Below are 26,076 nucleotides of genomic sequence, written 5' to 3'. Positions count from 1 at the left end.
GGAGGGAAAGAGGACATAGAGAAATGGGAATTGTGCCAGGAAGTTAGCCATCAAGATCTGAGGAGGGTAAGAGGACATCGAGAAATGTGAAGTGTGCCAGGAAGTTAGCCATCAAGATCTGAGGAGGGTAAGAGGACATCGAGAAATGGGAATTGTGCCAGGAAGTTAGCCATCAAGATCTGAGGAGGGAAAGAGGAAATAGAGAAATGGGAAGTGTGCCAGGAAGTTAGCCATCAAGATCTGAGGAGGGAAAGAGGAAATAGAGAAATGGGAATTGTGCCAGGAAGTTAGCCATCAAGATCTGAGGAGGGTAAGAGGAAATAGAGAAATGGGAATTGTGCCAGGAAGTTAGCCATCAAGATCTGAGGAGGGTAAGAGGACATAGAGAAATGGGAATTGTGCCAGGAAGTTAGCCATCAAGATCTGAGGAGGGAAAGAGGAAATAGAGAAATGGGAATTGTGCCAGGAAGTTAGCCATCAAGATCTGAGGAGGGTAAGAGGACATAGAGAAATGGGAATTGTGCCAGGAAGTTAGCCATCAAGATCTGAGGAGGGAAAGAGGAAATAGAGAAATGGGAATTGTGCCACGAAGTTAGCCATCAAGATCTGAGGAGGGTAAGAGGACATCGAGAAATGTGAAGTGTGCCAGGAAGTTAGCCATCAAGATCTGAGGAGGGTAAGAGGACATAGAGAAATGGGAATTGTGCCAGGAAGTTAGCGTTCAAGATCTGAGGAGGGAAAGAGGAAATATAGAAATGGGAATTGTGCCAGGAAGTTAGCCATCAAGATCTGAGGAGGGAAAGAGGAAATAGAGAAATGGGAATTGTGCCAGGAAGTTAGCCATCAAGATCTGAGGAGAGAAAGAGGAAATAGAGAAATGGGAATTGTGCCAGGAAGTTAGCCATCAAGATCTGAGGAGGGAAAGAGGACATAGAGAAATGTGAAGTGTGCCAGGAAGTTAGCCATCAAGATCTGAGGAGGGTAAGAGGAAATAGAGAAATGGGAATTGTGCCAGGAAGTTAGCCATCAAGATCTGAGGAGAGAAAGAGGAAATAGAGAAATGGGAATTGTGCCAGGAAGTTAGCCATCAAGATCTGAGGAGGGAAAGAGGACATAGAGAAATGTGAAGTGTGCCAGGAAGTTAGCCATCAAGATCTGAGGAGGGTAAGAGGACATAGAGAAATGGGAATTGTGCCAGGAAGTTAGCCATCAAGATCTGAGGAGGGAAAGAGGAAATAGAGAAATGGGAATTGTGCCAGGAAGTTAGCCATCAAGATCTGAGGAGAGAAAGAGGAAATAGAGAAATGGGAATTGTGCCAGGAAGTTAGCCATCAAGATCTGAGGAGGGAAATAGGAAATAGAGAAATGGGAATTGTGCCAGGAAGTTAGCCATCAAGATCTGAGGAGGGTAAGAGGAAATAGAGAAATGGGAATTGTGCCAGGAAGTTAGCCATCAAGATCTGAGGAGAGAAAGAGGAAATAGAGAAATGGGAATTGTGCCAGGAAGTTAGCCATCAAGATCTGAGGAGGGAAAGAGGACATAGAGAAATGTGAAGTGTGCCAGGAAGTTAGCCATCAAGATCTGAGGAGGGTAAGAGGACATAGAGAAATGGGAATTGTGCCAGGAAGTTAGCCATCAAGATCTGAGGAGGGAAAGAGGAAATAGAGAAATGGGAATTGTGCCAGGAAGTTAGCCATCAAGATCTGAGGAGAGAAAGAGGAAATAGAGAAATGGGAATTGTGCCAGGAAGTTAGCCATCAAGATCTGAGGAGAGAAAGAGGAAATAGAGAAATGGGAATTGTGCCAGGAAGTTAGCCATCAAGATCTGAGGAGAGAAAGAGGAAATAGAGAAATGGGAATTGTGCCAGGAAGTTAGCCATCAAGATCTGAGGAGGGAAAGAGGACATAGAGAAATGTGAAGTGTGCCAGGAAGTTAGCGTTCAAGATCTGAGGAGGGAAAGAGGAAATATAGAAATGGGAATTGTGCCAGGAAGTTAGCCATCAAGATCTGAGGAGAGAAAGAGGAAATAGAGAAATGGGAATTGTGCCAGGAAGTTAGCCATCTAGATCTGAGGAGGGAAAGAGGACATAGAGAAATGGGAATTGTGCCAGGAAGTTAGCCATCAAGATCTGAGGAGGGTAAGAGGACATAGAGAAATGGGAATTGTGCCAGGAAGTTAGCCATCAAGATCTGAGGAGGGTAAGAGGACATAGAGAAATGGGAAGTGTGCCAGGAAGTTAGTCATCAAGATCTGAGGAGGGTAAGAGGACATAGAGAAATGGGAATTGTGCCAGGAAGTTAGCCATCAAGATCTGAGGAGGGAAAGAGGACATAGAGAAATGGGAATTGTGCCAGGAAGTTAGCGTTCAAGATCTGAGGAGGGAAAGAGGAAATAGAGAAATGGGAATTGTGCCAGGAAGTTAGCCATCAAGATCTGAGGAGGGAAAGAGGACATAGAGAAATGGGAATTGTGCCAGGAAGTTAGCCATCAAGATCTGAGGAGGGAAAGAGGACATAGAGAAATGGGAATTGTGCCAGGAAGTTAGCCATCAAGATCTGAGGAGGGAAAGAGGACATAGAGAAATGGGAATTGTGCCAGGAAGTTAGCCATCAAGATCTGAGGAGGGTAAGAGGACATAGAGAAATGGGAATTGTGCCAGGAAGTTAGCCATCAAGATCTGAGGAGGGTAAGAGGACATAGAGAAATGGGAAGTGTGCCAGGAAGTTAGTCATCAAGATCTGAGGAGGGTAAGAGGACATAGAGAAATGGGAATTGTGCCAGGAAGTTAGCCATCAAGATCTGAGGAGGGTAAGAGGACATAGAGAAATGGGAATTGTGCCAGGAAGTTAGCCATCAAGATCTGAGGAGGGAAAGAGGACATAGAGAAATGGGAATTGTGCCAGGAAGTTAGCCATCAAGATCTGAGGAGGGAAAGAGGACATAGAGAAATGGGAATTGTGCCAGGAAGTTAGCCATCAAGATCTGAGGAGGGAAAGAGGACATAGAGAAATGGGAATTGTGCCAGGAAGTTAGCCATCAAGATCTGAGGAGGGTAAGAGGACATAGAAAAATGGGAATTGTGCCAGGAAGTTAGCCATCAAGATCTGAGGAGGGTAAGAGGACATAGAGAAATGGGAAGTGTGCCAGGAAGTTAGCCATCAAGATCTGAGGAGGGTAAGAGGACATAGAGAAATGGGAAGTGTGCCAGGAAGTTAGTCATCAAGATCTGAGGAGGGTAAGAGGAAATAGAGAAATGGGAATTGTGCCAGGAAGTTAGCCATCAAGATCTGAGGAGGGTAAGAGGACATAGAGAAATGGGAAGTGTGCCAGGAAGTTAGCCATCAAGATCTGAGGAGGGTAAGAGGAAATAGAGAAATGGGAATTCTGCCAGGAAGTTAGCCATCAAGATCTGAGGAGGGTAAGAGGAAATAGAGAAATGGGAAGTGTGCCAGGAAGTTAGCCATCAAGATCTGAGGAGGGTAAGAGGAAATAGAGAAATGGGAATTGTGCCAGGAAGTTAGCCATCAAGATCTGAGGAGGGTAAGAGGACATAGAGAAATGGGAATTGTGCCAGGAAGTTAGCCATCAAGATCTGAGGAGGGAAAGAGGACATAGAGAAATGGGAATTGTGCCAGGAAGTTAGTCATCAAGATCTGAGGAGGGAAAGAGGAAATAGAGAAATGGGAATTGTGCCAGGAAGTTAGCCATCAAGATCTGAGGAGGGTAAGAGGACATAGAGAAATGGGAATTGTGCCAGGAAGTTAGTCATCAAGATCTGAGGAGGGAAAGAGGAAATAGAGAAATGGGAATTGTGCCAGGAAGTTAGCGTTCAAGATCTGAGGAGGGTAAGAGGACATAGAGAAATGGGAATTCTGCCAGGAAGTTAGCCATCAAGATCTGAGGAGGGTAAGAGGACATAGAGAAATGGGAATTCTGCCAGGAAGTTAGCCATCAAGATCTGAGGACGGAAAGAGGACATAGAGAAATGGGAATTGTGCCAGGAAGTTAGCCATCAAGATCTGAGGAGGGTAAGAGGACATAGAGAAATGGGAATTGAGCCAGGAAGTTAGCCATCAAGATCTGAGGAGGGTAAGAGGACATAGAGAAATGGGAATTGTGCCAGGAAGTTAGCATTCAAGATCTGAGGAGGGTAAGAGGAAATAGAGAAATGGGAATTGTGCCAGGAAGTTAGTCATCAAGATCTGAGGAGGGAAAGAGGAAATAGAGAAATGGGAATTGTGCCAGGAAGTTAGTGTTCAAGATCTGAGGAGGAAAAGAGGACATAGAGAAATGGGAATTGTGCCAGGAAGTTAGCCATCAAGATCTGAGGAGGGTAAGAGGACATAGAGAAATGGGAAGTGTGCCAGGAAGTTAGCGTTCAAGATCTGAGGAGGGAAAGAGGAAATAGAGAAATGGGAATTGTGCCAGGAAGTTAGCCATCAAGATCTGAGGAGGGAAAGAGGAAATAGAGAAATGGGAATTGTGCCAGGAAGTTAGCCATCAAGATCTGAGGAGGGTAAGAGGACATAGAGAAATGGGAATTGTGCCAGGAAGTTAGCCATCAAGATCTGAGGAGGGAAAGAGGACATAGAGAAATGGGAATTGTGCCAGGAAGTTAGCATTCAAGATCTGAGGAGGGAAAGAGGAAATAGAGAAATGGGAATTGTGCCAGGAAGTTAGTCATCAAGATCTGAGGAGGGAAAGAGGAAATAGAGAAATGGGAATTGTGCCAGGAAGTTAGCCATCAAGATCTGAGGAGGGTAAGAGGACATAGAGAAATGGGAATTGTGCCAGGAAGTTAGCCATCAAGATCTGAGGAGGGAAAGAGGACATAGAGAAATGGGAATTGTGCCAGGAAGTTAGCATTCAAGATCTGAGGAGGGTAAGAGGACATAGAGAAATGGGAATTGTGCCAGGAAGTTAGTCATCAAGATCTGAGGAGGGAAAGAGGAAATAGAGAAATGGGAATTGTGCCAGGAAGTTAGTGTTCAAGATCTGAGGAGGAAAAGAGGACATAGAGAAATGGGAATTGTGCCAGGAAGTTAGCGTTCAAGATCTGAGGAGGGTAAGAGGACATAGAGAAATGGGAATTCTGCCAGGAAGTTAGCCATCAAGATCTGAGGACGGAAAGAGGACATAGAGAAATGGGAATTGTGCCAGGAAGTTAGCCATCAAGATCTGAGGAGGGAAAGAGGACAGAGAAATGGGAATTGTGCCAGGAAGTTAGCCATCAAGATCTGAGGAGGGTAAGAGGACATAGAGAAATGGGAATTGAGCCAGGAAGTTAGCCATCAAGATCTGAGGAGGGTAAGAGGACATAGAGAAATGGGAATTGTGCCAGGAAGTTAGCCATCAAGATCTGAGGAGGGTAAGAGGACATAGAGAAATGGGAATTGTGCCAGGAAGTTAGCCATCAAGATCTGAGGAGGGAAAGAGGAAATAGAGAAATGGGAATTGTGCCAGGAAGTTAGCCATCAAGATCCGAGGAGGGAAAGAGGACATAGAGAAATGGGAATTGTGCCAGGAAGTTAGCCATCAAGATCTGAGGAGGGTAAGAGGACATAGAGAAATGGGAATTGTGCCAGGAAGTTAGCCATCAAGATCTGAGGAGGGAAAGAGGACATAGAGAAATGGGAATTGTGCCAGGAAGATAGCCATCAAGATCTGAGGAGGGTAAGAGGAAATAGAGAAATGGGAATTGTGCCAGGAAGTTAGCCATCAAGATCTGAGGAGGGTAAGAGGACATAGAGAAATGGGAATTGTGCCAGGAAGTTAGCCATCAAGATCTGAGGAGGGAAAGAGGACATAGAGAAATGGGAATTGTGCCAGGAAGTTAGCCATCAAGATCTGAGGAGGGTAAGAGGACATAGAGAAATGGGAATTGTGCCAGGAAGTTAGCCATCAAGATCTGAGGAGGGTAAGAGGACATAGAGAAATGGGAATTGTGCCAGGAAGTTAGCCATCAAGATCTGAGGAGGGAAAGAGGAAATAGAGAAATGGGAATTGTGCCAGGAAGTTAGCCATCAAGATCTGAGGAGGGAAAGAGGACATAGAGAAATGGGAATTGTGCCAGGAAGTTAGCCATCAAGATCTGAGGAGGGAAAGAGGAAATAGAGAAATGGGAATTGTGCCAGGAAGTTAGCCATCAAGATCTGAGGAGGGTAAGAGGACATAGAGAAATGGGAATTGTGCCAGGAAGTTAGCCATCAAGATCTGAGGAGGGAAAGAGGAAATAGAGAAATGGGAATTGTGCCAGGAAGTTAGCCATCAAGATCTGAGGAGGGTAAGAGGACATAGAGAAATGGGAATTGTGCCAGGAAGTTAGCCATCAAGATCTGAGGAGGGAAAGAGGAAATAGAGAAATGGGAATTGTGCCAGGAAGTTAGCCATCAAGATCTGAGGAGGGTAAGAGGACATAGAGAAATGGGAATTGTGCCAGGAAGTTAGCGTTCAAGATCTGAGGAGGGAAAGAGGACATAGAGAAATGGGAATTGTGCCAGGAAGTTAGCCATCAAGATCTGAGGAGGGTAAGAGGACATAGAGAAATGGGAATTCTGCCAGGAAGTTAGCCATCAAGATCTGAGGAGGGTAAGAGGACATAGAGAAATGGGAATTCTGCCAGGAAGTTAGCCATCAAGATCTGAGGAGGGTAAGAGGACATAGAGAAATGGGAATTCTGCCAGGAAGTTAGCCATCAAGATCTGAGGAGGGAAAGAGGACATAGAGAAATGGGAATTGTGCCAGGAAGTTAGCCATCAAGATCTGAGGAGGGTAAGAGGACATAGAGAAATGGGAATTGTGCCAGGAAGTTAGCCATCAAGATCTGAGGAGGGTAAGAGGACATAGAGAAATGGGAATTGTGCCAGGAAGTTAGCCATCAAGATCTGAGGAGGGTAAGAGGACATAGAGAAATGGGAATTCTGCCAGGAAGTTAGCCATCAAGATCTGAGGAGGGTAAGAGGACATAGAGAAATGGGAATTCTGCCAGGAAGTTAGCCATCAAGATCTGAGGAGGGTAAGAGGACATAGAGAAATGGGAATTCTGCCAGGAAGTTAGCCATCAAGATCTGAGGAGGGTAAGAGGACATAGAGAAATGGGAATTCTGCCAGGAAGTTAGCCATCAAGATCTGAGGAGGGTAAGAGGACATAGAGAAATGGGAATTCTGCCAGGAAGTTAGCCATCAAGATCTGAGGAGGGAAAGAGGACATAGAGAAATGGGAATTGTGCCAGGAAGTTAGCCATCAAGATCTGAGGAGGGTAAGAGGACATAGAGAAATGGGAATTGTGCCAGGAAGTTAGCCATCAAGATCTGAGGAGGGTAAGAGGACATAGAGAAATGGGAATTGTGCCAGGAAGTTAGCCATCAAGATCTGAGGAGGGTAAGAGGACATAGAGAAATGGGAATTCTGCCAGGAAGTTAGCCATCAAGATCTGAGGAGGGTAAGAGGACATAGAGAAATGGGAATTCTGCCAGGAAGTTAGCCATCAAGATCTGAGGAGGGTAAGAGGACATAGAGAAATGGGAATTCTGCCAGGAAGTTAGCCATCAAGATCTGAGGAGGGAAAGAGGACATAGAGAAATGGGAATTGTGCCAGGAAGTTAGCCATCAAGATCTGAGGAGGAAAAGAGGAAATAGAGAAATGGGAATTGTGCCAGGAAGTTAGCCATCAAGATCTGAGGAGGGTAAGAGGACATAGAGAAATGGGAATTGTGCCAGGAAGTTAGCCATCAAGATCTGAGGAGGAAAAGAGGACATAGAGAAATGGGAATTGTGCCAGGAAGTTAGCCATCAAGATCTGAGGAGGGTAAGAGGACATAGAGAAATGGGAATTGTGCCAGGAAGTTAGCCATCAAGATCTGAGGAGGGAAAGAGGACATAGAGAAATGGGAATTGTGCCAGGAAGTTAGCCATCAAGATCTGAGGAGGGAAAGAGGAAATAGAGAAATGGGAATTGTGCCAGGAAGTTAGCCATCAAGATCTGAGGAGGGTAAGAGGACATAGAGAAATGGGAATTGTGCCAGGAAGTTAGCCATCAAGATCTGAGGAGGGAAAGAGGAAATAGAGAAATGGGAATTGTGCCAGGAAGTTAGCCATCAAGATCTGAGGAGGGTAAGAGGACATAGAGAAATGGGAATTGTGCCAGGAAGTTAGCCATCAAGATCTGAGGAGGGAAAGAGGAAATAGAGAAATGGGAATTGTGCCAGGAAGTTAGCCATCAAGATCTGAGGAGGGAAAGAGGAAATAGAGAAATGGGAATTGTGCCAGGAAGTTAGCCATCAAGATCTGAGGAGGGTAAGAGGACATAGAGAAATGGGAATTGTGCCAGGAAGTTAGCCATCAAGATCTGAGGAGGGAAAGAGGAAATAGAGAAATGGGAATTGTGCCAGGAAGTTAGCCATCAAGATCTGAGGAGGGTAAGAGGACATAGAGAAATGGGAATTGTGCCAGGAAGTTAGCCATCAAGATCTGAGGAGGAAAAGAGGAAATAGAGAAATGGGAATTGTGCCAGGAAGTTAGCCATCAAGATCTGAGGAGGGTAAGAGGACATAGAGAAATGGGAATGCAACATTTGCAATTATGCCTCACTGCAGGTTGCTGGGATTTCGTGCACAAATGCAATCGAGTTCAAGCTCTCAGGGGCAGCTCAGAATCACATCCTCCATTCCTCGGCTCCACAGAGCAGATTGAGACCATCGAGACCGATCACAAAGATATTTAAAAAACCAGTCCATCAGTTTCAGGGTTACGGTGACTATTGAAGTTGTGTTTCTGTACTCGTGGACTTGTGATTTTCAAATGTTAAACACTATCGTGTGCAGAGGTTTTAAATGCACAGCACTCCTAACACCTCTCACACACCGTCCCAAGGTGCACAAACACATCCTGCAATATGCACGAGCAAAACATCTTCATTTTTCCTGCAATTTATGAACAAGGCCCTTTATCAGCCTTGATTTAAAAAAACAACTCATGTAATATCATTCATGTAATTGGGTTTGCAGGATGGCCGACAGGTTGCACACGTGCTTTAAGCTGGCTAGCCTGGGTTTGAATCCCGACTCACATATAAACTGTCACCTGGTATTTACAGGCAGGGCCATTTATCAATCCCTCAGATGGACGTTAAAACTGGACATTTCATCTGCCGCCATGAGTCTGTGGACATTAAAGGTACCGTGACGTCGTTCGTGAAGAGTAGGCGAGTATTCATCGGCACCATGAACAAACTACTAATTCCTGCCATAACCAGCTGGGGGCACTGCATCAGCAGCACCGCCACACTGCCCACTAATGATGCACACTGGCAGCCATAGGCTGCACCTGAAATGATGATTCATTTAATTGAAGCCCAAACCTTTACCTTTCTATCCAGTGATGAAATAAGCACCAACATGACTCGACAAGCACCTCAATCAACCTGGAAAATCCGCAAAAAGGGATCCGCAACATACCAGGTGCACAACAAGGTCAGCTTGCCAACCTGGAGACAACATGGTCCATTCCGATCTTGTCCGTGCCATTCCTATCTTGTCCGTGCCATTCCTATCTTGTCCGTGCCATTCCTATCTTGTCCGTGCCATTCCTATCTTGTCCGCGCCATTCCTATCTTGTCCGCGCCATTCCTATCTTGTCCGCGCCATTCCTATCTTGTCCGCGCCATTCCCATCTCGTCCGCACCATTCCCATCTCGTCCGCGCCATTCCCATCTCGTCCGCGCCATTCCCATCTCGTCCGCGCCATTCCCATCTCGTCCGCGCCATTCCCGTCTCGTCCGCGCCATTCCCGTCTCGTCCGCGCCATTCCCGTCTCGTCCGCGCCATTCCCGTCTCGTCCGCGCCATTCCCATCTCGTCCGCGCCATTCCCATCTCGTCCGCGCCATTCCCATCTCGTCCGCGCCATTCCCATCTCGTCCGCGCCATTCCCATCTCGTCCGCGCCATTCCCATCTCGTCCGCGCCATTCCCATCTAGTCCGCGCCATTCCCATCTCGTCCGCGCCATTCCCATCTCGTCCGCGCCATTCCCATCTCGTCCGTGCCATTCCCATCTCGTCCGTGCCATTCCCATCTCGTCCGTGCCATTCCCATCTCGTCCGTGCCATTCCCATCTCGTCCGTGCCATTCCCATCTCGTCCGTGCCATTCCCATCTCGTCCGTGCCATTCCCATCTCGTCCGTGCCATTCCCATCTCGTCCGTGCCATTCCCATCTCGTCCGTGCCATTCCCATCTCGTCCGTGCCATTCCTATCTTGTCATGTTCCCTATCTTGTTCCTGGTCCATTCCTATCTTGTCACGTTTCCTATCATATCATGGTCCATTCCTATCTTGTCATGTTTCCTATCTTGTCACGTTTCCTATCATATCATGGTCCATTCCTATCTTGTCATGTTTCCTATCTTGTCCGTGCCATTCCTATCTTGTCCGCGCCATTCCTATCTCGTCCGCGCCATTCCTATCTCGTCCGCGCCATTCCTATCTCGTCCGCGCCATTCCTATCTCGTCCGCGCCATTCCTATCTCGTCCGCGCCATTCCTATCTCGTCCGCGCCATTCCTATCTCGTCCGCGCCATTCCTATCTCGTCCGCGCCATTCCTATCTCGTCCGCGCCATTCCCATCTCGTCCGCGCCATTCCCATCTCGTCCGCGCCATTCCCATCTCGTCCGTGCCATTCCCATCTCGTCCGTGCCATTCCCATCTCGTCCGTGCCATTCCCATCTCGTCCGTGCCATTCCCATCTCGTCCGTGCCATTCCCATCTCGTCCGTGCCATTCCCATCTCGTCCGTGCCATTCCCATCTCGTCCGTGCCATTCCCATCTCGTCCGTGCCATTCCCATCTCGTCCGTGCCATTCCCATCTCGTCCGTGCCATTCATATCTCGTCCGTGCCATTCCTATCTCGTCCGTGCCAGTCCCATCTCGTCCGTGCCATTCCTATCTTGTCATGTTCCCTATCTTGTTCCTGGTCCATCCCTATCTTATCACGTTTCCTATCATATCATGGTCCATTCCTATCTTGTCACGTTTCCTATCATATCATGGTCCATTCCTAACTTGTCACGTTTCCTATCATATCATATCATGGTCCATTCCTAACTTGTCACGTTTCCTATCATATCATATCATGGTCCATTCCTATCTTGTCACGTTTCCTATCATATCATGGTCCATTCATATCTTGTCATGTTTCCTGTCATATCATGGTCCATTCCTATCTTGTCATGTTCCCTATCATGGTCCATTCCTATCTTGTCATGTTCCCTATCATGGTCCATTCCTATCTTGTCATGTTCCCTATCATATCATGGTCCATTCCTATCTTGTCATGTTCCCTATCATATCATGGTCCATTCCTATCTTGTCATGTTCCCTGTCTTGTTCATAGTCCATTCCTATCCTGTCATGTTCCCTATCATATCATGGTCCATTCCTATCTTGTCATGTTCCCTATCTTGTCCGCGCCATTCCTATCTCGTCCGCGCCATTCCTATCTCGTCCGCGCCATTCCTATCTCGTCCGCGCCATTCCTATCTCGTCCGCGCCATTCCTATCTCGTCCGCGCCATTCCTATCTCGTCCGCGCCATTCCCATGTCGTCCGCGCCATTCCTATGTCGTCCGCGCCATTCCTATGTCGTCCGCGCCATTCCTATCTCGTCCGCGCCATTCCTATCTCGTTCGCGCCATTCCTATCTCGTCCGCGCCATTCCTATCTCGTCCGCGCCATTCCTATCTCGTCCGCGCCATTCCTTTCTCGTCCGTGCCATTCCTATCTCGTCCGTGCCATTCCTATCTCGTCCGTGCCATTCCCATCTCGTCCGTGCCATTCCCATCTCGTCCGTGCCATTCCCATCTCGTCCGTGCCATTCCCATCTCGTCCGTGCCATTCCCATCTCGTCCGTGCCATTCCCATCTCGTCCGTGCCATTCCCATCCCGTCCGTGCCATTCATATCTTGTCCGTGCCAGTCCCATCTTGTCCGTGCCATTCCTATCTTGTCATGTTCCCTATCTTATCATGGTCCATTCCTATCTTGTCACGTTTCCTGTCATATCATGGTCCATTCCTATCTTGTCATGTTCCCTATCATGGCCCATTCCTATCTTGTCATGTTCCCCATCATATCATGGTCCATTCCTATCTTGTCATGTTCCCCATCATATCATGGTCCATTCCTATCTTGTCATGTTCCCTATCATATTATGGTCCATTCCTATTTTGTCATGTTCCCTGTCATATCATGGTCCATTCCTATCTTGTCATGTTCCCTATCATATCATGGTCCATTCCTATCTTGTCATGTTCCAAATCATATCATGGTCCATTCCTATCTTGTCATGTTCCCTATCATATCATGGTCCATTCCTATCTTGTCATGTTCCCTGTCTTGTTCATAGTCCATTCCTATCCTGTCATGTTCCCTATCATATCATGGTCCATTCCTATCTTGTCATGTTCCCTATCTTGTCCTTGCCATTCCTATCTTGTCCGTGCCATTCCTATCTTGTCCGTGCCATTCCTATCTTGTCCGTGCCATTCCTATCTTGTCCGTGCCATTCCTATCTTGTCCGTGCCATTCCCATCTTGTCCGTGCCATTCCTATCTTGTCCGTGCCATTCCTATCTTGTCCGTGCCATTCCTATCTTGTCCGAGCCATTCCCATCTTGTCATGTTCCCGATCATATCATGGTCCATTCCTATCTTGTCATGTTCCTATCATATGATGGTCCATTCCTATCATATGATGGTCCATTCCTATCTTGTCATGTTCCTATCATATGATGGTCCATTCCTATCTTGTCATGTTCCTATCATATGATGGTCCATTCCTATCTTGTCATGTTCCTATCATATGATGGTCCATTCCTATCTTGTTCTGCTAAAGTAATTGTTTGGCTGGCGATACAATCCTGGACGGGTCGCTATTCCGACACAGGGATTCATGGCAGGAATTTGGAATTTGGCCAGGGTGCCGGCGATAGGTCGCCCACTACCGTCGCCCAGCAGAAGATGGACTAAAGCTTTACCATCTCGACAAGGTTTTATTGTTGTTTACTTTGCTTCGTCATGTCCAGGGGAAACAATTAGGAAATTTGGAAACTGTACGGTAAACAATTAATATATTTATTTTTGTTAGTAAGTCAACAATCTTGTTATAAATGGGGGCAAAAAACAATAACGTTGTAAGTTTTAAATATCTGAGCAACATCCAATCAATGCTCAATAATGCTGCATAACTTTTCCATGAACCTCTTAATTATGACAAAGCAGAAGATACTCATTGTTCTTCATATTCAGCTGCACTGTTGTTGTTCTTTCAGTAAAACAAATATCAATCCCACGGCATTCACAAAACATGGAACAGGATAACTGGAGAACATGAAACAGGATAACTGGAGAACATGGAACAGGATAACTGGAGAACATAGAACAGGATAACTGGAGAACATGGAACAGGATAACTGGAGAACATGAAACAGGATAACTGGAGAACATGGAACAGGATAACTGGAGAACATGGAACAGGATAACTGGAGAACATGAAACAGGATAACTGAGAACATGGAACAGGATAACTGGAGAACATGGAACAGGATAACTGGAGAACATGGAACAGGATAACTGGAGAACATAGAACAGGATAACTGGAAAACATGGAACAGGATAACTGAGAACATGGAACAGGATAACTGAGAACATGGAACAGGATAACTGAGAACATGGAACAGGATAACTGAGAACATGGAACAGGATAACTGGAGAACATGAAACAGGATAACTGGAGAACATGGAACAGGATAACTGGAGAACATGGAACAGGATAACTGGAGAACATGAAACAGGATAACTGGAGAACATGGAACAGGATAACTGGAGAACATGAAACAGGATAACTGGAGAACATGAAACAGGATAACTGGAGAACATGAAACAGGATAACTGGAGAACATGGAACAGGATAACTGGAGAACATGGAACAGGATAACTGGAGAACATGAAACAGGATAACTGGAGAACATGGAACAGGATAACTGGAGAACATGGAACAGGATAACTGGAGAACATGGAACAGGATAACTGGAAAACATGGAACAGGATAACTGGAGAACATGGAACAGGATAACTGGAGAACATAGAACAGGATAACTGGAGAACATGAAACAGGATAACTGGAGAACATGGAACAGGATAACTGGAGAACATGGAACAGGATAACTGGAGAACATGGAACAGGATAACTGGAGAACATGGAACAGGATAACTGGAGAACATGAAACAGGATAACTGGAGAACATGGAACAGGATAACTGGAGAACATGATAACTGGAAAACATGGAACAGGATAACTGAGAACATGGAACAGGATAACTGAGAACATGGAACAGGATAACTGAGAACATGGAACAGGATAACTGAGAACATGGAACAGGATAACTGGAGAACATGAAACAGGATAACTGGAGAACATGAAACAGGATAACTGGAGAACATGAAACAGGATAACTGGAGAACATGGAACAGGATAACTGGAGAACATGAAACAGGATAACTGGAGAACATGGAACAGGATAACTGGAGAACATAGAACAGGATAACTGGAAAACATGGAACAGGATAACTGAGAACATGGAACAGGATAACTGAGAACATGGAACAGGATAACTGAGAACATGGAACAGGATAACTGAGAACATGGAACAGGATAACTGAGAACATGGAACAGGATAACTGGAGAACATGGAACAGGATAACTGGAGAACATGGAACAGGATAACTGGAGAACATAGAACAGGATAACTGGAAAACATGGAACAGGATAACTGAGAACATGGAACAGGATAACTGAGAACATGGAACAGGATAACTGAGAACATGGAACAGGATAACTGAGAACATGGAACAGGATAACTGAGAACATGGAACAGGATAACTGGAGAACATGAAACAGGATAACTGGAGAACATGAAACAGGATAACTGGAGAACATGGAACAGGATAACTGGAGAACATGAAACAGGATAACTGGAGAACATGGAACAGGATAACTGGAGAACATAGAACAGGATAACTGGAAAACATGGAACAGGATAACTGAGAACATGGAACAGGATAACTGAGAACATGGAACAGGATAACTGAGAACATGGAACAGGATAACTGAGAACATGGAACAGGATAACTGAGAACATGGAACAGGATAACTGGAGAACATGAAACAGGATAACTGGAGAACATGAAACAGGATAACTGGAGAACATGGAACAGGATAACTGGAGAACATGAAACAGGATAACTGGAGAACATGAAACAGGATAACTGGAGAACATGAAACAGGATAACTGGAGAACATGAAACAGGATAACTGGAGAACATGAAACAGGATAACTGGAGAACATGAAACAGGATAACTGGAGAACATGAAACAGGATAACTGGAGAACATGGAACAGGATAACTGGAGAACATGGAACAGGATAACTGGAGAACATGGAACAGGATAACTGGAGAACATGGAACAGGATAACTGGAGAACATAGAACAGGATAACTGGAAAACATGGAACAGGATAACTGAGAACATGGAACAGGATAACTGAGAACATGGAACAGGATAACTGAGAACATGGAACAGGATAACTGAGAACATGGAACAGGATAACTGAGAACATGGAACAGGATAACTGGAGAACATGAAACAGGATAACTGGAGAACATGAAACAGGATAACTGGAGAACATGGAACAGGATAACTGGAGAACATGAAACAGGATAACTGGAGAACATGGAACAGGATAACTGGAGAACATAGAACAGGATAACTGGAAAACATGGAACAGGATAACTGAGAACATGGAACAGGATAACTGAGAACATGAAACAGGATAACTGAGAACATGGAACAGGATAACTGAGAACATAGAACAGGATAACTGAGAACATGGAACAGGATAACTGAGAACATGGAACAGGATAACTGGAGAACATGAAACAGGATAACTGGAGAACATGAAACAGGATAACTGGAGAACATGAAACAGGATAACTGGAGAACATGGAACAGGATAACTGAGAACATGGAACAGGATAACTGGAGAACATGAAACAGGATAACTGGAGAACATGAAACAGGATAACTGGAGAACATGGAACAGGATAACTGAGAACATGGAACAGGATAACTGGAGAACATGAAACAGGATACCTGGAGAACATGGAACAGGATAACTGGAGAACATGAAACAGGATAACTGGAGAACATAGAACAGGATAACTGGAGAACATGGAACAGGATAACTGGAGAACATGAAACAGGATAACTGGAGAACATGGAACAGGATAACTGAGAACAGGATAACTGGAGAACATGAAACAGGATAACTGGAGAACATGAAACAGGATAACTGGAGAACATGGAACAGGATAACTGGAGAACATGAAACAGGATAACTGGAGAACATGAAACAGGATAACTGGAGAACATGAAACAGGATAACTGGAGAACATGAAACAGGATAACTGGAGAACATGGAACAGGATAACTGAGAACATGGAACAGGATAACTGGAGAACATGAAACAGGATACCTGGAGAACATGGAACAGGATAACTGGAGAACATGAAACAGGATAACTGGAGAACATGAAACAGGATAACTGGAGAACATGAAACAGGATAACTGGAGAACATGAGACAGGATAACTGGAGAACATGAGACAGGATAACTGGAGAACATGGAACAGGATAACTGAGAACATGGAACAGGATAACTGAGAACATGGAACAGGATAACTGGAGAACATGGAACAGGATAACTGGAGAACATGGAACAGGATAACTGGAGAACATGGAACAGGATAACTGAGAACATGAAACAGGATAACTGGAGAACATGAAACAGGATAACTGGAGAACATGACAGGATAACTGGAGAACATGGAACAGGATAACTGAGAACATGGAACAGGATAACTGAGAACATGGAACAGGATAACTGGAGAACATGGAACCGGATAACTGGAGAACATGGAACAGGATAACTGGAGAACATGGAACAGGATAACTGGAGAACATGGAACAGGATAACTGGAGAACATGGAACAGGATAACTGGAGAACATGGAACAGGATAACATGGAGCAGGATAACATGGAGCAGGATAACTGGAGAACATGAAACAGGATAACTGGAGAACATGAAACAGGATAACTGGAGAACATGAAACAGGATAACTGGATAACATGAAACAGGATAACTGGAGAACATGGAACAGGATAACTGGAGAACATGAAACAGGATAACTGGAGAACATGGAACAGGATAACTGAGAACATGGAACAGGATAACTGGAGAACATGAAACAGGATAACTGGAGAACATGAAACAGGATAACTGGAGAACATGAAACAGGATAACATGGAACAGGATAACTGAGAACATGGAACAGGATAACTGGAGAACATGGAACAGGATAACTGGAGAACATGGAACAGGATAACTGGAGAACATGGAACAGGATAACTGGAGAACATGGAACAGGATAACTGGAGAACATGGAGCAGGATAACTGGAGAACATGAAACAGGATAACTGGAGAACATGAAACAGGATAACTGGAGAACATGAAACAGGATAACTGGAGAACATGAAACAGGATAACTGGAGAACATGAAACAGGATAACTGGAGAACATGAAACAGGATAACTGGAAAACATGGAACAGGATAACTGGAGAACATGAAACAGGATAACTGGAGAACATGAAACAGGATAACTGGAGAACATGAAACAGGATAAATGAGGACATAGGACAGGATAACTGAGAACATGGAACAGGACCCAGTGTGTAACCTGGTTTAGAATAGGTACACCTTATCCCTGCGTGTCGTCAGAGGCGACTAAAAGGGTTGGCGTCAGGAAGGGTATCCAGCCATAAAACATTGCCTCAAAAATGGAACCATGACAACTACAACTACATATAGGCAGGGTACAGCCCGAGGTACCCCGTGAGGGACCCCACTCCCTCTCGTCAAAAATCAAGGTGGGGAACCCGATCGAAGCAAGGGTGGAAACCACTCCATTTATGAAGACGAAACGTCTGATGCCCGACGTGGAGATCGGTTTCTGAGGTTTGGGACATGGAATGGAGGGACAATGACAGGGAGATCAGGAGAAGTGGTGGAAGCATTGGCCAGAAGAAGAGTGGACATATGTTCTGTGCAGGAGACGAGATGGAAGGGAAGTGGTGTGAGAATGGTGAAGGTGAATTGGAAAATGGAAAATGGTGAAATGAAGGGAAAATGGTGAATTCCATTGCTCAATGGAATACTGTTCCCCCCCTCTGGGCCGGTGCTCCTGCCTCACACCGAGCTCGACTTAACGCTGTTGAAACCAAAGCTTTCAGAATCATTGGAATCTCCTGCGATGAAGTTAACTCCGAGGGCCTTTCACTCACTCACCGCAGGCAGGTTGGTGGTCTTTCTGTCTTCTACCGACTCCTCTCCGGCCTTGCTCCTCCAGCTCTCTCTGGGCTCTGTCCCCCAAATATTCCTCCAGGTCGCACAAGATCTACCAGCAACCCTCTTATGGTTAAACTGCCAAAATCAAGGCTCTCTGCTCACCTTCACATTTTATTCTCCTTTTTCCCACCTCTGGAACAAACTCCCCCACTCCCTTCGATCCCACTCCTCCCTCCAGGTCTTTAAAACAGCTGTTCACCACCATCTCTTATCTTCCCCCATCCAAAACCTTGATCTTTTCTAGCCCCGCGAATTCACCCCAGATACACTTTTTTTTTGAAATTCCAACTTCTTTCCTGGAAGTCCTTGCAGTGTTCATATTTTATACCTCTCCCACCTCCCCCCAAGCACTCCCCCGAAAACATTTCTCCCGATGTCCCTGCTCTCAAATGTTGTGTTTGTGTTCTTCCCCCTCTCTCCCCATCTTGTCGACCGCTCCCCTTATTTTTTGTGTTTTATGTGTCGGTTTGACTTTTTGTGTGATTAATGTTAGCTCTTTCACGAGCCGCGATCTTGTATACAAAAAAAAAAAAAAAAAGTGTTGTACTTGTCGAATTATGACGTCATAACGAAAGCACAGATGACATCATCAATAACATATCTTATTCCCCAAGGGGAGTACTTGACAATGAGCTATGTTTCAATTTTTTCCATGGAGCGGTTTCGGAGATATAGAGGTGCAACTTTTTTCGATTATTCCAAGATGGCATCTGTACCACGTGACCCATGGCGTCATAATTATGAATAAGAAAATTATACAGGCGGACACGCTTCTATGGTAAAATTTCGTGTCAATCGGACCAACAGTTGCCAAGAAAATGACACTGCACACATACGGCACACGGCACACATACGGCACACGTACGCAACCGAATGCTTAACTCAGATTTTCGCTTTGCGAGCGCAGGGTAACTAGAATGGCACTCAGTAGAGAGCGCACTTCCGCCTGATTGGCCATATCACTCAATGGTGAAGAATCACTTTAAAAATTCCACTAGTCGGATCCGGATCCAGATATTCACTTGAACCCATTCTTGTCACACACACAACCTGTCCAACAAGTTTCGTCCGAATCCGTCCACAACTTTGAGATATTTTGTGCACAGACAAATGGACAAACAGACAGACAGGGGTGAAAACATAACGTCCATCCACCTTTGGTGGTGGAGGTAACTAGAGAGTTCATAGAACACCTTACCCTGAGCAGTCTTCAGAAAAAGGACATGGGAAGGATCTATTCGATTCTTGTCTCGTGTTTCCGAGCACATCGATGGTTTCTACAACCTGAAATTTTGTCTGAATGTTGATATTATAAAATATTTTTACAATCACAGAAGGAGGCACTGGTTCCAATATGACAATTAGGTATCATTTTCAACTAAGATAATTATTATGACACAATATCCAACCATTAAATATGGAGTCACCTGTGCCAAAGGAGGAGATTTCCGTTTGGACGGCCATCTCGTAAAATTGCTCATATAAACGTTTCCTCAATGTTGCCAAGGCGGCAAATGGCCGATTTGACCTGGAGCTGCTAAAGTATGGGATTCAACAATCAAACAAAACTGAGACAAACACACTTTGGCCTGACATCCCCAATTGGCAGCTGGACGATACTCGTCATGAAGGACGCCATGGGATCTTTACATAGAACAGTTACACATTTACAGTGGAAAATTATGCTTTGAGGGTTTTATAATAAAATCACAAATCAATTTACAATGTACCTTGGGGTTAAGGAAGCAGAATAAATGTGTCAGTGGAAATGAATAAGCAAGGTTACCTGGTGGTGTTTTCCACCATGGATTGGGTGATGGGTTTGCACGGGGATCAGGAAGTCAGCAGGAACAAGTCGAGTTCCTAGTGCACAAAACGTCGCAATAATAATAATAATCATTTTTTTATTAATAATATTATATTAATAATAATAATAATAATGATATTTTTTATTCATCATAATAATCAATAATAATGTACTCATAATAATAATCATTTTTTATTAATAATATTATATTAATAATAATAATAATGACATTATTTTTTATTAATCATAATAATCAATAATAATTTACTCATAATAATAATAATATTTTTTATTTATTAATACTATTATATTAATAATAATAATATTACTTTTTATTAATCATAATAATTTACGCATAATAATAATAATAAATCATTTTTTAAATTAATAATATTATATTAATAATAATAATAATGACAATGACATTATTTTTTATTAATCATAATAATCAATAATAATTTACTCATAATAATAATAATAATCATTTTTTTAATTAATACTATTATATTAATAATAATAATAATAATGACTATTTTTTATTAATCATAATAATCAATAATAATTTACTCATAATAATAATAATAATTTTTTAATTAATACTATTATATTAATAATAACAATAATAATAATATTTTTGATTCATAATAACAATAATAATAATAATAATAATAATAATAATAATAATCATCATCATCCACTGCAAACTTCACCTATCTCCAAAGCTCCTGTATGTATGACTTTTGCCCTCCGACACTGGCCCGACACTAGGCCATGCACCTTTTCCACAACAACAACCACTCCATACCCTCAAAGACAACACAACGTCGTTTAAAATCCTTACTGCACAAAAGTGAATCTAGATACCGGATCGAATAGTCTAATCTCCAAGCACCATCATCTCCATGCTTTCTTCTCTCGTCTGCCTGATCCCTTTGGCCTACCCAGTTACAAATATACAACTTGTTCATCTCAAGAACCAGAGACAGAACAAGAGACAGAACAAGGAAAATCTCACCAGAGACAGAACAAGGAAAATTATTTTTGTCCATCCTCATTTTTCGGGAAGCAAAACATACAAAACTAGAAAGCATCCCAAAATTCAAAGCCCGTCCGCATCCTCTTTGTGCTCAAACTAAAAGTTGATGAAAAAAAAAACAAAAAACCGAAATAATTATGTAAAATTTAACAATTGCTGTTCACCATATTCTCAAAACAAAAGTTTGTTGAAAATTTGATGACAAAAGCTCAGATGGTAAACAAAACGCATCTCAAAATGCAAGCGGACAAAATAAAGAAACACGGAGGAGATTACAAAAGCAGGCCGTCTTGTGCTGCGCGGGGGCAGATGGACGAGTAAGGGCTATTAGTACAATACTTACGATGACTTTTACATTTTGCCATTATTAGGATTCCAGTGAGGTTCCAAGTGAAAGCCTATTGTTCTTGGAAGGATTATTAGGATTCCAGTGAGGTTCCAAGTGAAAGCCTATTGTTCTTGGAAGGATTATTAGGATTCCAGTCAGGTTCCCACTGGAAGCCTATTGTTCTTGTAAGGATTATTAGGATTCCAGTGAGGTTCCAAGTGAAAGCCTATTGTTCTTGAAAGGATTATTAGGATTCCAGTCAGGTTCCCACTGGAAGCCTATTGTTCTTGGAAGGATTATTAGGATTCCAGTGAGGTTCCAAGTGAAAGCCTATTGTTCTTGTAAGGATTATTAGGATTCCAGTGAGGTTCCAAGTGAAAGCCTATTGTTCTTGGAAGGATTATTAGGATTCCAGTGAGGTTCCAAGTGAAAGCCTATTGTTCTTGGAAGGATTATTAGGATTCCAGTGAGGTTCCAAGTGAAAGCCTATTGTTCTTGTAAGGATTATTAGGATTCCAGTCAGGTTCCCACTGGAAGCCTATTGTTCTTGTAAGGATTATTAGGATTCCAGTCAGGTTCCCACTGGAAGCCTATTGTTCTTGGAAGGATTATTAGGATTCCAGTGAGGTTCCCACTGGAAGCCTATTGTTCTTGTAAGGATTATTAGGATTCCAGTGAGGTTCCCACTGGAAGCCAATTGTTCTTGTAAGGATTATTAGGATTCCAGTTAGGTTCCCACTGGAAGCCTATTGTTCTTGGAAGGATTATTAGGATTCCAGTGAGGTTCCCACTGGAAGCCTATTGTTCTTGTAAGGATTATTAGGATTCCAGTCAGGTTCCCACTGGAAGCCTATTGTTCTTTGAAGGATTATTAGGATTCCAGTGAGGTTCCCACTGGAAGCCTATTGTTCTTTGAAGGATTATTAGGATTCCAGTGAGGTTCCCACTGGAAGCCTATTGTTCTTGTAAGGATTATTAGGATTCCAGTGAGGTTCCCACTGGAAGCCTATTGTTCTTGGAAGGATTATTAGGATTCCAGTGAGGTTCCCACTGGAAGCCTATTGTTCTTGGAAGGATTATTAGGATTCCAGTGAGGTTCCCACTGGAAGCCTATTGTTCTTGTAAGGATTATTAGGATTCCAGTGAGGTTCCCACTGGAAGCCTATTGTTCTTGTAAGGATTATTAGGATTCCAGTTAGGTTCCCACTGGAAGCCTATTGTTCTTGGAAGGATTATTATTATTCTCACATTTTGTGGAGACAATCCCGACAAAATCGTTATCGCTCGCTCTACGAAACTTTAACTCATTAATAGATGCCAATGTAAGTTAGTGATTCACAAATTTTGTTTTTTCAATTCTGACTTACTTTGGCTGCCATTGCCTATGACATCATCAACTTTAAAAATCTTCTCCGGAACCGCTGAACGGATGAACGCGAAATTTTACAAATATGATCACCTAGCCATGTGAATAAAAGTTTGTGAAAAAAACGTCATCGGTCACAGGGTTTGGCCATCTTGGATTTAAGGTAAAATATTTGAAAACCCATATCTCCAGAACCACTAAACCGATGCAAACCAAAATTTACAGATACGATTGAATACCCATGGTGAACATTTATTGAAAATAATGACGTCATCAGTCACGTAGTATGGTGGCCATTTTGCCTGGAATCCCGTCACTGCACGCAGTTCTAGTTATTAATTTGTCTTTTTCATATCCACATCATAATGGTCTGTTGAAAATTTGACAACAAAAGCTCAAATGGTAAAGCAGTTATGCCCCAGACAGACAAACGGAAGCGATTGAAAAACCCCATGTCGGTCTCGCGCTGCGTGGGCGGATGGGCTAACAATCAGTTCTTATGGAATTTTGTACAACTGCTCCCTTTTAGTTTTAATATGGTCACGTGTTAATGTTCATTCTTGACCTTTTAAAAAGAGGGTACAAAGTGCTACCTGATAGATATAAACATGCAAATTGTCCGCCCACCTTCCACATTGATAATCATACCCAAAACTGGGACCAAATTGATACCCAAATTGAATTGATACCGATACAGAATAATATCCTGTGGCAGAGCTGGGTTTAAATTTTAAGCCATCATATCTTTACAAAGCTGCCCTGGTGTTGGGCTAGCGGCTAGGGTGCCGGCTTAGGATTCCAAGGATCCTGGGTTCGAATCCCGGTCGATCGCTGAATTAACGCCAGGGGGGTTGACTCAGCCCGTCATCCTTCCGAGGTCGGCTAATTGAGTACCAGTTCACTGGTAATTCCCTGCTTGTCGTAAAAAGGCGACAAAAAGGGTTGGCGTCAGGAAGGGCATCCGGCCGTAAAACATTGCTTCAAAAAGGGGACCAAAAAACAACAACAACCACGGTCCCCAAAAAGGCCAACCCCCGCTTTGCGGGGAAAAATGGCCTCTAAACTGTGGTTTACATCTTTACAAAGCTGAACTTTTCCCTACAAATGTGAATTACTTGACTTTATATACATCTGAGCTGCCACACACAACCTTCCACACCCAATGTCAATATTCTGTACTGATTGCAGATACAGCATGAGAATGAAGGGGTAGGTGGGAGGCAGGTGATAAATTGGGAAAACAAAAATAAAAAGGGTGATAGAGCAGAGGATGATCGAGCATTTAACAGGGAAGGGTTAAATTCTGCCATTTTGCATACATGATATGGACACGACTTCTTGATGTGTAATCTTATTGTCGTGCTGAACATTGCCTGGTGACCAAGACTGCCGATACAAGTTCGAATAGACTATCACACGTCACCTGTCAATTATACACATTCACTTTATCCCATTAAAAGCTACTTTTAGTGCAACTTTTGTCAAAGAAAAGCAAAAGGTTAACTCATTGCTCCAAAAACAAAGACGCCGATACTTTAGGTCCCAGTTTTCATCAAGGTCCCCGCCTTTTGGGTTGTATGAAGAATAGATATTTGCCATATCAAAGTTAAATCTTGAACGGTTTTTTAAATATCCCGTACACAAAAGTGATGGGCGGATGATCGATCGGTCGGATGGAGCTCGTTTTAATGTCCCCGTCTGCGACCTTGTCAAAGGGGTGGGTGACAAAAAAGGCCATCTACAAATCAAGGGTAAATGAGTGGAGTGGTGCAGCTGGTGGTGAGTGGAGAATAAATACATCAATAAATGAGTGGAGTGGTGCAGCTGGTGGTGAGTGGGGAATAAATACATCAATAAATGAGTGGAGTGGTGCAGCTGGTGTTGAGTGGGGAATAAATACATAAATAAATGAGTGGAGTGGTGCAGCTAGTGGTGAGTGGGGAATAAATACATAAATAAATGAGTGGAGTGGTGCAGTTGGTGGTGAGTGGAGAATAAATACATAAATAAATGAGTGGAGTGGTGCAGCTGGTGGTGAGTGGGGAATAAATACATAAATAAATGAGTGGAGTGGTGCAGTTGGTGGTGAGTGGAGAATAAATACATAAATAAATGAGTGGAGTGGTGCAGCTGGTGGTGAGTGGGGAATAAATACATAAATAAATGAGTGGAGTGGTGCAGCTGGTGTTGAGTGGGGAATAAATACATAAATAAATGAGTGAAGTGGTGCAGCTAGTGGTGAGTGAGGAATAAATACATAAATAAATGAGTGGAGTGGTGCAGCTGGAAATACATAAATAAATGAGTGGAATGACTCATCTCTGCCGCTCCATTCCTCTTCCCTCAGATCGGCAGTCTGCTGCCTCCTCACTCTCTGAAGACCTGGACAAAATCACAGACTGGTCAAACAAGTGGAACATGTCTTTCAATCCTGACAAATCTCACACTCTTACTATGTCTCTCCGAAAAGATCGACTGGACAACCCTCCCATCTACTTTCTCAACAATCCTCTCCAAGAAGTTCTGTCGCTCAAGATTTTGGGTCTCACTATCTGCCATGATCTTTCTTGGGAAAACCACATTTCCAAGCTGGCCTCCAAAGCCAGTCGCCGACTGGGCATCCTCCATCGTGCGAAGTCCTTCCTCGGCACACCTGAGCTCCTCACCACATACAAGGCTTTCATCCGCAGCTCAATGGAATACTGTTCTCCCCTATGGGCCGGTGCTCCTGCCTCACACCTAGCTCGGCTTCACGCTGTTGAAACCAAAGCTTTCAGAATTATTGGAATCTCCCGCGATGAAGCTATCTCTGAGGGCCTTTCACTCACTCACCGCAGGCAGGTAGGTGGTCTTTCTGTCTTCTACCGACTCCTCTCCGGCCTTGCACCCCCAGCTCTCTCTGTGCTCTGTCCCCCAAATATTCCTACAGGTCGCACAAGATCTGCCAGCAACCCTCTGATGGTTAAACTGCCGAAATCTCGGCTCTCTGCTCACCTTCACTCTTTCATTCCTCTTTTCTCCCG

At 43.8% G+C, this 26,076-nt stretch overlaps 1 protein-coding gene across 1 annotated transcript in view; it reads right to left on the bottom strand.

Annotated features, from left to right (window-relative positions):
• GPI (glucose-6-phosphate isomerase) overlaps positions 1 to 26,076 on the bottom strand; it is a 102,792-nt gene that overhangs the window by 6,654 nt on the left and 70,062 nt on the right. The window contains exon 14 of the mRNA XM_068119083.2: positions 20,303 to 20,379. Within this exon, the coding sequence (XP_067975184.1) occupies positions 20,303 to 20,379 (77 nt within the window). The remainder of the gene's footprint in view (positions 1 to 20,302; positions 20,380 to 26,076) is intronic.

Source organism: Myxine glutinosa, chromosome 6, assembly GCF_964187855.1.
Source record: "Myxine glutinosa chromosome 6, kmMyxGlut1.1, whole genome shotgun sequence".
In the NCBI taxonomy this organism is placed as follows: Eukaryota; Metazoa; Chordata; class Myxini; order Myxiniformes; family Myxinidae; genus Myxine; species Myxine glutinosa.
The sequence above is the reverse complement of the archived record's forward strand: the minus strand, read 5'-3'. Positions and strand labels throughout refer to the sequence as shown.